At 41.1% G+C, this 13,302-nt stretch overlaps 1 protein-coding gene across 2 annotated transcripts in view; it reads left to right on the top strand.

Annotated features, from left to right (window-relative positions):
- Positions 1 to 6,247: 6,247 nt before the first annotated feature.
- Positions 6,248 to 13,302, top strand: part of MAP3K7 (mitogen-activated protein kinase kinase kinase 7) — a 467,450-nt gene continuing 460,395 nt past the window's right edge. For both annotated transcript variants that reach the window (XM_053710552.1, XM_053710551.1), the window contains exon 1: positions 6,248 to 6,587. In XM_053710552.1, the coding sequence (XP_053566527.1) occupies positions 6,507 to 6,587 (81 nt within the window). In that variant the 5' untranslated portion in view covers positions 6,248 to 6,506. The remainder of the gene's footprint in view (positions 6,588 to 13,302) is intronic.

The raw sequence follows: 13,302 nt of genomic DNA, 5'->3' as shown, positions 1-13,302 counted from the left end.
CAGAGGCTTACGGATCATTCTACTAGGTCAGTTTCTACTTCCTGGGCTTTTAAGAATGAAGCTTCTGTTGATCAGATTTTCAAAGCAGCAACTTGGTCTTCTTTGCATACTTTTACTAAATTCTACCATTTTGATGTTTTCTCTTCTTCAGAAGCAGTTTTTGGTAGAAAAGTTCTTCAGGCAGCTGTTTCAGTTTGATTCTTCTGCTTATAATTTCAGTTTTTTTCATTATAAGATTAAAACTTTTTGATTTGGGTTGTGGATTCTTTTTTCAGCGGAATTGGCTGTCTTTATTTTTATCCCTCCCTCTCTAGTGACTCTTGCATGGAGTTCCACATCTTGGGTATTTGCTATCCCATAAGTCACTAGCTCATGGACTCTTGCCAATTACATGAAAGAAAACATAATTTATGTAAGAATTTACCTGATAAATTAATTTCTTTCATATTGGCAAGAGTCCATGAGGCCCACCCTTTTTGTGGTGGTTATGATTTTTTTTGTATAAAGCACAATTATTCCAATTCCTTGTTGATGCTTTCGCTCCTTTCTTATCACCCCACTTCTTGGCTATTCCTTAAACTGAATTGTGGGTGTGGTGGGGGGGTGTATTTATAGGCATTTTGAGGTTTGGGAAACTTTACCCCTCCTGGTAGGAATGTATATCCCATACGTTACTAGCTCATGGACTCTTGCCAATATGAAAGAAATTAATTTATCAGGTAAGTTCTTACATAAATTATGTTTTTCTCGCCATTAAATGGACTTTTTAAAGATACCATTATTTTCATCATATCTTATAATTTACTATAAATTTTTTTTATAAAATATGATGAAAAAATGGAAAAACACACACTTTTTCTAACTTTGACCCCCAAAATCTGTTACACATCTACATCCACCAAAAAACAACCATGCTAAATAGTTTCTATATTTTGTCCTGAGTTTAGAAATACCCAATATTTATATGTTCTTTGCTTTTTTGCAAGTTATAGGGCAATAAGTACAAGTAGCACTTTGCTATTTCCAAACCATTTTTTTTAAAAAATTTGCATGTTACATTTTAACACTGATATCTGTCAGGAATCCCTGAATAACCCTTTACATGTATATATTTTTTTAGTAGACAACCCAAAGTATTGCTCCAGGCACATTTTGGTATATTTTATGCCACCATTTCAACGCCAAATAGCGATCGAATAAAAAAAATTGTTAACTTTTTTACTAACTTTTTACAAATGTTAGGTTTTTCACTGAAATGTTTTACAAACAGCTTGTGCAATTATGGCACAAATGGTTGTAAATGCTTCTCTGGGATCCCCTTTATTCAAAAATAGCAGACATATATGGCTTTGGCATTGCTTTTTGATAATTAGAAGGCCGTTAAATGCTGCTGTGCACCACACTTGTGTAATGCCCAGCAGTGACAGAGTTAATTAGGTAGCTTGTAGGAAACTTTTAAGGGTTAATTTTAGCTTTAGTGTAGAGATCAGCCTCCCACCTTACCCATCACACCCCTTGATCCCTCCATGACCACTCTCAAACAGCTCTCTTCCCTCCCCCACCTCACCATTGTCACCACCATCTTTAGTACTGGCAGAAAGTCTGCCAGTATAAAAATAAAAAGGTTTTTTTTTTTAATTATATATTTTCTGCAGTGTAGGATACCCCCTTACCACCCAACTGCCCTGAGCCCCCCCCCACAAAGAGCTCTCTAACCTTCCCCCCACTAACTATGCCACCATTTTGGGTACTGGCAGCTGTCTGTTAGTACCCACTTTGTAATCCAATTTTTTTTTTAAATAAACCCCACTTTTTCTGTAGTGTAGCTGCCCCCCCTCAGTACCCTCCCCCACCCCCCCTCCCAGATCCCTTTCAAAACATTATTCCCCCCTCCTCTCCCACCACCCTCTCCCACCACTTAAAATGGCCAGATCGCGCATGTGCACACGTCCTCCGCCCCCCGCACGCACCCGAGAGTGATTTTCCACTGCTGGCCAGAAGTTCGCCTGTGATGGGCCGCCCACTCGCCTCCCTGCAATGGCTCCCATACACCAACGATCGACACCATCGCTGGCTGATGCAGAAAGGGCTACAGAGTGGCTCTCTCTGCATTGGTGTGTGAAAAAAGGTATTGCAGTGATGCCTCAATATCGAGGCATCACGGCAATATCCTGAAAGCGGATGGAAGCGATCAGGATTGCTTCCACCGCTTGAAACCCCTGATGACGTACATGGTACGTCCTTGGTCGTTAACAACCGTTTTTTTACAACCTCAAAATATGGTTCCCCTTTTTGTTCCTGGAGACACAAACACTGCAGTATTGTTAGTAGCCCTCATTTTTAACCCCATACCAACTTGTGAAGTAAAATAATGCTGTATGGCCGAAAACATAATGTAGACCGATACATTTTAACACTTGCATACATACTGTATTTGGGTAAAATCTGAGTTTAGCTTTCTAAATATTTTTTTTTTCTGCCATATTGCATTATTTTACTTTAAAAATTGGTATGAGGGTACAGATGAGGGCTACCAACAATACTGTAAAGTTTGTGTCTCCAGGAACAAAAAGGGGAGCCATATTTTGGGGTGTAAAGTCCCTGTTCTATCCATAGACTTTCCCCATTCCAGCCAGCACTTCTCACCTACATGGATACATTGTATTAAACCCTCAGCCTACAGGTTTGTATACATTTGTAACTGTTTACTGTACACAGACACTTAAAGCAGCTCTGTCAGTACCTACTGTACAAACTGCTGAGAAAATAATGTTCACACAGCACAGACTTAAAGGGCAGTATAGCAGCTGGTCACGCAGTCTTAAAGGGACAGACAAAAAACACACAGCCTTGAAAGGGTCAACTAGCACCACATGCACACCGTCTTATAGGGATAGATCACAGTAACGTTCACGCAGTGCAACCTTAAAGGGCAACTCTGCACCTGCTCACACAGTCTTAAGGGGGCAGGCACACACAACCTTTAGTGGGTAAACATGCACAGTTTTAAAGGGAGCGATAGTATGCATCCACACGCAAGCACACAGCCTTAAAGGGATTCTAGCATTAAAGGAACAGATCACAGTAATGTTCACACAGCGCAACCTAAAAGGGCAGATCGACACCTGTGCAAAGAACCTTAAAGTGACAGATCACAGTAATGTTCACACAGCACAACCGTAAAGGGTAGCTTGGCACCTGCGCACAGAGTCTTAAAGGGACGGATCACGGTAATGTTCACACAGCACAACCTTAAAGGGCATCTAGGCACCTGCTCACACAGTCTTAAAGGGGCAGGCACACACAACCTTTAGTAAGTAAACATGCACATTTTTAAAGGGTGCAATAGTATGCATCCACACGTGATGCACGCAGCCTTAAAGGGACGCTCTATCTTAACAGGACAGTGGAACGTGCACGCACATAAACACACAGAGCACTCACAGCCTTTAAAGGGACAACTTGCACCACAAGCACACAGCATTAAAGGGACAGATAACAGTAATGTTCACACAGTGCAACCTTAAAGGGCAGCTCGACACCTGCGCACAGAGCATTAAAGGGACAGATCACAGTGACGTTCATGCAGTGCAACCTTAAAGGGCAGCTTGGCACCTGCGCACACAGCCTTAAAGGGACAAATCACAGTAATGTTCATGCAGCACACTCTTAAAGGGCAGCACCTGGTCACACAGTTTTAAAGGGGCAAGCACACACAACCTTTAGTGGGTAAACACGCACCGTTTGAAAGGGAGCTATAGTATGCATATGGACAGGGGCAGGTGCGCACACACACAACGCACTCACAATCTTTAAAAAGACAACTTGCACCATATGCACAAAGCGTTAAAGGATCAGCTTACACCATGCACACCTAGCGCAGCCTTAAAGGCAGCTCACCACCTGCTCACACAGTCTTAAAGGTGCAGGCACACACAACCTTTAGTGGGTAAAGTTACACCACACGCACAGTCTTAAAGGGAGGGATGACAGTATACATCCGCACGCAACGCACACAATCTTAAAGGAACAGCTCACACCAAGGCTGCGTGCATCACGTGTGCATGCATACTATTGTTCCCTTTAAAACTGTGCGTGTTAACCCACTAAAGGTTGTGTGTGCCTGCCCCTTTAAGACTGTGCAGGTGCCTAGCTGCCCATTAAGGTCGCGCTGCGTGAACATTACTGTGATCTGTCCCTTTAAGACTCTGTGTGCAGGTGCCGAGCTGCCCTTTAAGGTTGTGTTGTGTGAACATTACTGCGATCTGTTCCTTTAATGCTAGAGTCCCTTTAAGGTGGTATGTGTTGCATATGGATGCATACTATCGCTCCCTTTAAAACTGTGCATGTTTACCGACTAAAGGTTGTGTGTGCCTGCCCCTTTAAGACTGTCTGAGCAGGTGCCTAGCTGCCCTTTAAGGTTGAGCTGCTTGAACATTACTGTGATCCGTCCCTTTAAGACTCTGTGCGCAGGTGCCGAGCTGCCCTTTATGGTTGCGCTGTGTGAACATTACTGTGATCTGTCCCTATAAGGCTTTGTGCGCAGGTGCCGAGCTGCCCTTTATGGTTGCGCTGTGTGAACATTACTGTGATCTGTCCCTATAAGGCTTTGTGTGCAGGTGCCGAGCTGCTCTTTACGGTTTCCGCTGTGTGAACATTACTGTGTTCTGTCTGTCTCTTTAAGGGGTCGATTTATCAAAGGCCAGCCTTTGAGCCCCTATGGCTGCAGGTTCTCACACGAGAACCTGCACGCCGTATTTAACAAGCAGCGGTCATCAGACCGCTGCTTTGCTAACCTCTTTGCCACCTCTTATTTGGCAAAATTCATTCTCCCCAGTCTTTTCCGACCTAGGAGATTGACAGTTCCTGCACGTACACGATTGGCTGTGCGTGGGCAGGGGGCGGGATTGCACGCAAGTGCAAAATAGCGCTCGTGTGCAATGCTGAATTCCTTCAGGAGAATTCAGACCACCAGAGGTGAGCTGCGGCGGACAGAGGCGTGTATATGCGCCCCTCTCCGCCTCAGCTTGATAAATCGCTCCCCTAAGGCTCTGTGTGCAGGTGTCGAGCTGCCCTTTAAGGTTGCGCTGTATGAACATTACTGTGATCTGTTCCTTAAATGCTAGTGTCCCTTAAAGGTGGTGTGCATTGCGTATGGATGCATACTACCGCTCCCTTTAAAACTGTGCATGTTTACCCACTAAATGTTGTGTGTGCCTGCCCCTTTAAGACTGTCTGAGCAGGTGCTGAGCTGCCCTTTACGGTTGCGCTGTGTGAACATTACTGTGATCTGTCCCATTAATGCTCTGTGTGCAGGTGTCGAGTGGCCCTTTAAGGTTGCGCTGCGTGAACATTACTGTGATCTGTTCCTTTAATGCTAGCGTCCCTTTAAGGCTGTGTGCGTTGCGTGTGGATGCATACTATCGCTTTTTTTAAAAACTGTGCATGTTTACCCACTAAAGGTTGGGTGTGCCTGCCCCTTTAAGACTGTGTGAGCAGGTGCCAAGCTGCCCTTTAAGGTTGCACTGCTTGAACATTACTGTGATCTGTCCCTTTAATGCTAGCGTCCCTTTAAATGTCTATGTACAGTAAACAGTTACAAATGTATACAACCTGTAGGCTGAGGGTTTAATACAATGTATCCATGTAGGTGAGCAGAGCTGGCTGGCTGGGGAAAGTCTATGGGGAGAACAGGGACTTTACACCCCAAAATATGGCTCCCCTTTTTGTTTCTGAAGACACAAACACTGCAGTATTGTTGGTAGCCCTCATACCAATTTTTAAAAGAAAAATAATGCAATATGGCCGTTGGCCGAGAAAATAATTTGGAATGCTAAGCTCAGATTTTACCCATATTTGGATACAATAAATATATTTGTATTCCAAAATGACCAAAGTATTGAACAAATGGTGGAGTAAAAAAGAAAAGAAAGATTGCTTGATCCAAGTGCAATCTAGCCTGGTCCTTTCAGAGGCGAATTTGCTTTACTAATATTTGCATATATAAAAACGATAAACCGGGTAAATGATAAGTGTAAGAGTTTGAAATGTACTTTTCACAGACTTGTCAAATAAAATTTACAGTATTAGTGATTCGAAAAAAAAAATCAATAAAGAAGATTAAATATAAATATATGATGAATACCAATTGTTCTTACATATATTTAAATAAAGTTTATTTAAAAAATAATAGTTGCCCTGAAGTCTTTTCTGGTTCGGTCATGACATCACCACTAGGCCCCGCCTACGTTTCACCGCCACTCTGCTCTCGGCCTGCTCTACCTCCGCCGCTACATGTATGGTCGGATGCAGAGAGAGCCAGGGCAACGGTTGCCGCAGCATTCATTATTTTCTTCCATACCCAAAGAAAGCTGGGCTTCCAGCAAGCACTCAGGAGCTGGTTATCGCCGGGCCGGGGCCGCCCGGACATCTTGTCACTATAGTGGCTCCGGACCTGTCTGCACTTAGTGTGCAAGCCCGGTGCCCCTGAGCCGTGAGTGCACGGCATGTCTACCGCTGACATGATTGAGACTCCGCCGGTGCTCAACTTTGAGGAGATCGACTACAAGGAGATTGAGGTGGAAGAGGTGAGACCGGGGCCCAGGGGGAGGTGCGCTTGGAGGATAATTCCGTTTGGTAGGGGGAGAGTGGTCCAAGTGTCAGTGGTCAGAGCTGTCACTGTCTGGACTTCCCTTGACTCCATGTTACAAGAACTATGCAAAGCATTTCCATTACGAACTATGCAATGTTTTAATTTAAAGCCCTCGTTGTTCAGCACTTTTTGGTAGCCAGTATGTTCGTGTAAGATTTTTATATACAGTATTTATATTTTTTAAATGTATAAGGCAGGTAAAAGTATCAAGTGACAGCCACTTGCTTGTGCAGATTAGTCTGTATACCCAGAAATCCAAATACTGGAATTTAAGCAGTGTTAATGAGAATCTCATCAAGTTGTAAACACTTGCTAAATGAGTGGAGCTATTACATTGACACAACATTTAGCACTTTGTATTTTAAATGTCAGCGTTAAAAATGTACACCTTTGCAGTATATAGAATGCAAGACAGGGAAGAATGGATTCCAGTCATATCAACTGTCCATAGCAACATTACAGAAGACTGTCTAATGATACACCTAGTTCAGAACTTAACAGAGATCCACTGTTTATCTGCTGTTACATTAATGGCATTCTTAGGATGTCACAAGGATTTGAAAAAGTACTGCAGGTTCCTCTCAAAGCTAAAGTTAAAAAAAAAAAAAAAAAAAGCTATTGATATAGAATAAAACTAAGATTGAAGTCATCATGATAACTGACAGGTGTTAGATTGAGATGTAAACCTAGCATGGACCAGACATTGTTGTACTAGTAAACGTACATATGTCATGCATTCCAAAATGTCATGTCCTCTTAGGTATGTGTGTCACATTTATTTTATTATTACAGGTAGAAAGCCCTATTTCAAAACCGCTTGGGACTGGAAAAGGTGTAGACTTCAGAATAGTTTGGATTTTGTAATATTTGCATCTGTAAAATAGACAGTTTGGAGAGGGAATGGAATCAAGAGTAAACTACAGTATCTTATGTCAGGCAGTGTTTATGTTAGACAATATTTACATGCCATAATACAGCTTATACATGCAACCTAAAGGTAGTTTGACATAATTTAATACTTTTGGATACATAGTTCTATCAGAAAGATAGTATAGCAGTACTCCAATCAAGCAATGTTTGTTGTTTTAAATAAATAGACTACTAGTTGCATTTTAGAACACAGAAATGAAAATAAATACACAGGCAGAGGATATTGTGGAAAAAAGTTATTTTTGATCATTTATTTAAAAAAAATATTAATTAAAAAGTTTGGATTTTGTAATTCCAGATTTGGGGATTTGTATCAGAATTTTCAAACCCTGTTATAAAATAATACAAAGGAGACAAGAAGTTGCAGCTGCTAAAATTTTACGTAACTCCTAATCGCTTAGGTTATTCTACAATGAAAGTGTGGTTAGCTCCCAAATGTTTTACCAGGTATTTTAAATATGTTTGCCAGGCCCTGTTATATAGTGTAATTAAGTGCACTAAACTGCTACTTCTTTCGATGTAATCGCTATTTATTATCATTCGCCTAGATTACGAGTCTTGCGTTAGCCTTAAAAAGCAGCGTTGAGAGGTCCCAACGCTGCTTTTTAATGCCCGTTGGTATTAAGAGTCTGGCAGGTACAGGTGTACCGCTCACTTTTTTTTTTCCGCGACTCGAGCATACCGCAAATCCCCTTACGTCAATTGCGTATCCTATCTTTTTAATGGGATTTTCCTAACGCCTGTATTACGAGTCTTAGAAAAAGTGAGCGGTACACCCTCTCCTGTCAAGACTCCTACCGCATTTAAAAGTCAGTAGTTAAGAGTTTTATGGGCTAACGCCGGAACATAAAACTCTTAACTAAAGTGCTAAAAAGTTCACGAACACCCATAAACTACCTATTAACCCCTAAACCGAGGCCCCCCCACATTGCAAACACTTAAATACATTTTTTTAACCCCTAATCTGCTGACCGGACATCGCCGCCACTTCAATAAATAGACTAACCCTTAAACTGCCGCACTCCCGCCTCGCAAACACTATTTACATTTTTATTAACCCCTAATCTGCCGTCCCTAACATCGCCGAGACCTACCTACATTTATTAACCCCTAATCTGCCGCCCCAACGTCGCTGCAAATATATTAAATGTATTAACCCCTAAACCTAAGTCTAAGCCTAACCCTAACACCCCCCTAACTTAAATATAATTTAAATAAATCTAAATAAAATAACTACAATTAAATAAATTATTCCTATTTAAGACTAAATGTACTTACCTATATTATAAACCCTAAGATAGCTACAATATAACTAATAGTTACATTGTAGCTGCTAGCTTAGGGTTTATTTTTATTTTACAGGCAACTTTGCATTTATTTTAACTAGATACAATAGTTATTAAACAGTTATTAACTATTTAATAACTTCTTAGTTAAAATAAATACAAATATACCTGTAAAATAACCTGTTACAATTACACCTAACACTATACTAAAATTAAATAAATTACCTACATTAACTACAATTTAAAAAAAAACTAAAGTACAAAAAAATAAACACTAAATTACAGAAAACAAAATAATTACAAAATTTTAAACTAATTACACCTACTCTCATCCCGCTAATAAAATAAAAAAGCCCCCCAAAATAATAAAAATCCATACCCTATACTAAATTACAAATAGCCCTTAAAAGGGCTTTTTTGCGGGGCATTGCCCCAAAGTTATCAGCTCTTTTACCTGTAAAAAAAATACAATAACCCACCACCCACACACCCAACCCTACTCTAAAACCCACCCAATCCCCCCTTAATAAACCCTTACACTAACCCCTTGAAGATCACCCTACCTTGAGACGTCTTCACCCAACAGGCAGAAGTGGTCCTCCAGACGGCAAGAAGTCTTCATCCTATCCGGGCAGAAGAGGACCTCCAGACTGGCAGAAGTCTTCATCCAGGTGGCATCTTTTATCTTCATCCATCCGGAGCGGGACCATCTTCAAGACATCCGACGCGGAGCATCCTCTTTGTTCTTGATCCGACGACTGAATGACTGGTCCTTTAAATGACGTCATCCAAGATGGCGTCCCTTGAATTCCGATTGGCTGATGGAATTCTATCAGCCAATCGGAATTAAGGTAGAAAAAATCATATTGGCTGATGCAATCATCCAATAGAATTGAGTTTGCATTCTATTGGCTGTTCCAATCAGCCAATAGAATGCCAGCTCAATCCTATTGGCTGATTGGATCAGCCAATAGGATTGAACTTCAATCCTATTGGCTGATTGGATCAGCCAATAGGATTTTTTTCTACCTTCCGATTGTCTGATAGAATTCCATCAGCTAATCGGAATTCAAGGGACGCCATCTTGGATGACGTCATTTAAAGGACCAGTCATTCAGTCGTCGGATCAAGAACGAAGAGGATGCTCCGCGTCGGATGTCTTGAAGATGGTCCCGCTCCGGATGGATGAAGATAGAAGTTGCCGCCTGGATGAAGACTTCTGCCCGTCTGGAGGTCCTCTTCTGCCCGGATAGGATGAAGACTTCTGGCCGTCTGGAGGACCACTTCTGCCTGGTTGGGGGAAGACGTCTCAAGGTAGGGTGATCTTCAAGGGGTTAGTGTTAGGTTTTATTAAGGGGGGATTGGGTGGGTTTTAGAGTAGGGTTGAGTGTGTGGGTGGTGGGTTGTAATGTTGGGGGGGGTATTGTATTTTTTTTTTTTTACAGGTAAAAGAGCTGATTACTTTGGGGCAATGCCCCGCAAAAAGCCCTTTTAAGGGCTATTTGTAATTTAGTATAGGGTAGAGATTTTTATTATTTATGGGGGCTTTTTTATTTTATTAGGGGGATTAGATTAGGTGTAATTAGTTTAAAAAAATAGTAATTTTATTTTCTGTAATTTAGTGGGGTTTTTTCCCCGTAATTTAGATAATTTTATTTAATTGTAGTTAGTGTAGGGAATTAATTTAATTGTAATGTAGTGTTAGGTGTAATTGTAACTTAGGTTTTATTTTACAGGTATTTGTATTTATTTTAACTAGGAAATTATGAAATAGTTAATAACTATTGTACCTAGTTAAAATAAATACAAAGTTGCCTGTAAAATAAAAATAAACTCTAGCTTAGGGTTTATTTTATAGGTAAGTATTTAGTTTTAAATAGGAATAATTTATTTAATTGTATTAATTTTATTTAGATGTATTTAAATTATATTTAAGTTAGGGGCATGTTAGGGTTAAACTTAGGTTTAGGGGTTAGTAACTTTATTATAGTTGCGGCGACATTGGGGGCGGCAGATTAGGGGTTAATAATTGTAGATAGGTTGCGGCGACATTGGGGAAGGCAGAGTAGGGGTTAATAATAAAATGTAGGTGGCGGCGATGTTAGGGGCAGCAGATTAGGGGTTCATAGGTATAGTGTAGGTGGCGACGGTGTCCGGAGCTGCAGATTAGGGGTTAAAAATATAATGTAGGTGTTGGCGATGTCAGGGATGGCAGATTAGGGGTTAATAAGTGTAAGATTAGGGGTGTTTAGACTCGGGGTTCATGTTAGGGTGTTAGGTGTAAACATAACAAGTATTTTCCCATAGGAATCAATGGGGCTGCGTTAGGAGCTGAACGCTGCTTTTTTGCAGGTGTTAGTTTTTTTTTTCCAGCCGAATCTACCCCATTGATTCCTATGGGGAAATCATGCACAAGCATGTTTAGCCAGCTCACCGCTACCGTAAGCAGCGCTGGTATTGAGGTGAGATGTGGAGCTAAATTTTGCTCTTCGCTCACATTTCTGCGGCTAACGCCGGGTTTAAAAAAACCCTGTAATACCAGTGTTGTTTGTAGGTGAGCATAAACTGAGCGTTGGCACCGCAAACCTTACTGACAAAAACTCGTAATCTAGCCGATTGTATTTGTCAGTTTTGCATTTTGTGGTATATTTGCAACATTTCTTGCTTAAAGGAACATTTTACTGTAAAATTGTCATAGTAGCTGCATAGTATAAAATGTATGGGAAATTTTGTGTTTTTTTTTTTTTTAAAATATGCAATTGCTATTTTTTTTTGATAATTGAAGCCTCAATTTATTGTTCCCAGGAACCCCCCCCCACCATATAAATTGGCTGATCCTACAGAAATAGCAGACCTCCTAATTCTATCTATCTACAGTCCTGGCCAAATGTTTTGAGAATTACACAAATATTAATTTTCACAAAGTCTGCTGTCTCCGTTTTTATGATGGCAATTTGCATATACTCCAGAATGTTATGAAGAGTGATCAGATTAATTGCAAAGTCCCTCTTTGCCAAGAAAATGAACTTAATCCCCAAAAAAACATTTCCACTGTATTTCAGCCCTGCCACAAAAGGGCCAGCTGACATGTCGGTGATTCTCTCATTAACGCAGGTGTCAGTGTTGACGAGGACAAGGCTGGAGACCACTCTGTCATGCTTATTGAGTTAGAATAACAGACTGGAAGCTTAAAAAGCAGGGTGGTGCTTGAAATCATTGTTCAAGGATATTGCTGCTACTAAGATTGCACCTAAATCAACCATTTTTCGGATCATCAAGAATTTCAAAGAGAGATTCAATTGTTAAGAAGGCTTCAGGGCGCCCAAGAAAGTCCAGCAAGCGCCAGGACAGTCTACTAAAGTTGATTCACCTGCGTAATCGGGGCACCACCAGTACAGAGCTTGCTCAGGAATGGCCTCAGGCAGGTGTGAGTGCATCTGGAGGATGGCCTTGTGTCAAGAAGGGCAGCAAAGAAGCCACTTCTCTCCAGGAAAAACCCATCAGGGAGAGACTAATATTCTGCAAAAAGTACAGGGATTGGACTGTGGTAAAGTAATTTTCTCTGATGAATCCCCTTTCTGATTGTTTGGGTCATCGGGGGGAAAAAAACCTTGTCTGGAGAAGAAAAGGTGAGCGCTACTATCAGTCCTGTGTCATGCCAACAGTAAAGCATCCTGAGACCATTTATGTGTGGGGTCGCTTCACAGCCAAGGGAGAAGAACACAGCCATGAATAAAGAATGGTACAAAAACATCCTCCAAAAGCAAATTCTCCCAACCATCCATGTACAGTTTGGTGACGAACAATACCTTTTCCAGCATGATGGAGCACCAGGCAAAAGTGATAACTAATTGGCTTGGGGATTAAATATCACATTTTTGGGTCCATGGCCAGGAAACTCCCCAGACCTTAAACTCACTCACTCACAGCATTGATTATGCAAGAATGGGCTGCCATCAGTCAGGATGTGGCCCAGAAGTTGATTGACTGTATGCCAGGGCGAATTGCAGAGGTCTTGAAAAAGAAGGGTCAACGCTGCAAATATTGACTCTATGCATAAACTTAATGTAATTGTCAGTAAAAGCCTTTGACACTTATGAAATGCTTGAAATTATACTTCAGTATACCATAGTAACTCTGACAGAAAGATCTAAACACACTGAAGCAGCAGACTTTGTGAAAATTAATATTTGTGTCATTCTCAAAACTTTTGGCCAGGTCTGTATATACATTAAAGCAGGGCTCGACAAACCCTGGAGCCAGGGAGCAACTGACTCAGAGAATTTTACCCCTGACTCCTAACTTTTTGGTTTATTTTCCATATATCTATGTACAAATACCTCTGTCTGGCTCCTAAAATATGCCTGGCTTCTAAATATTCTTACTGGCTCCTAAATTTTAAACAGATTTGTCAACACCTGCATTAAAGGGACA

This window comes from Bombina bombina, chromosome 4 (genome assembly GCF_027579735.1).
Source record: "Bombina bombina isolate aBomBom1 chromosome 4, aBomBom1.pri, whole genome shotgun sequence".
In the NCBI taxonomy this organism is placed as follows: Eukaryota; Metazoa; Chordata; class Amphibia; order Anura; family Bombinatoridae; genus Bombina; species Bombina bombina.
This window is presented reverse-complemented; position numbering and strand designations above follow the sequence as displayed.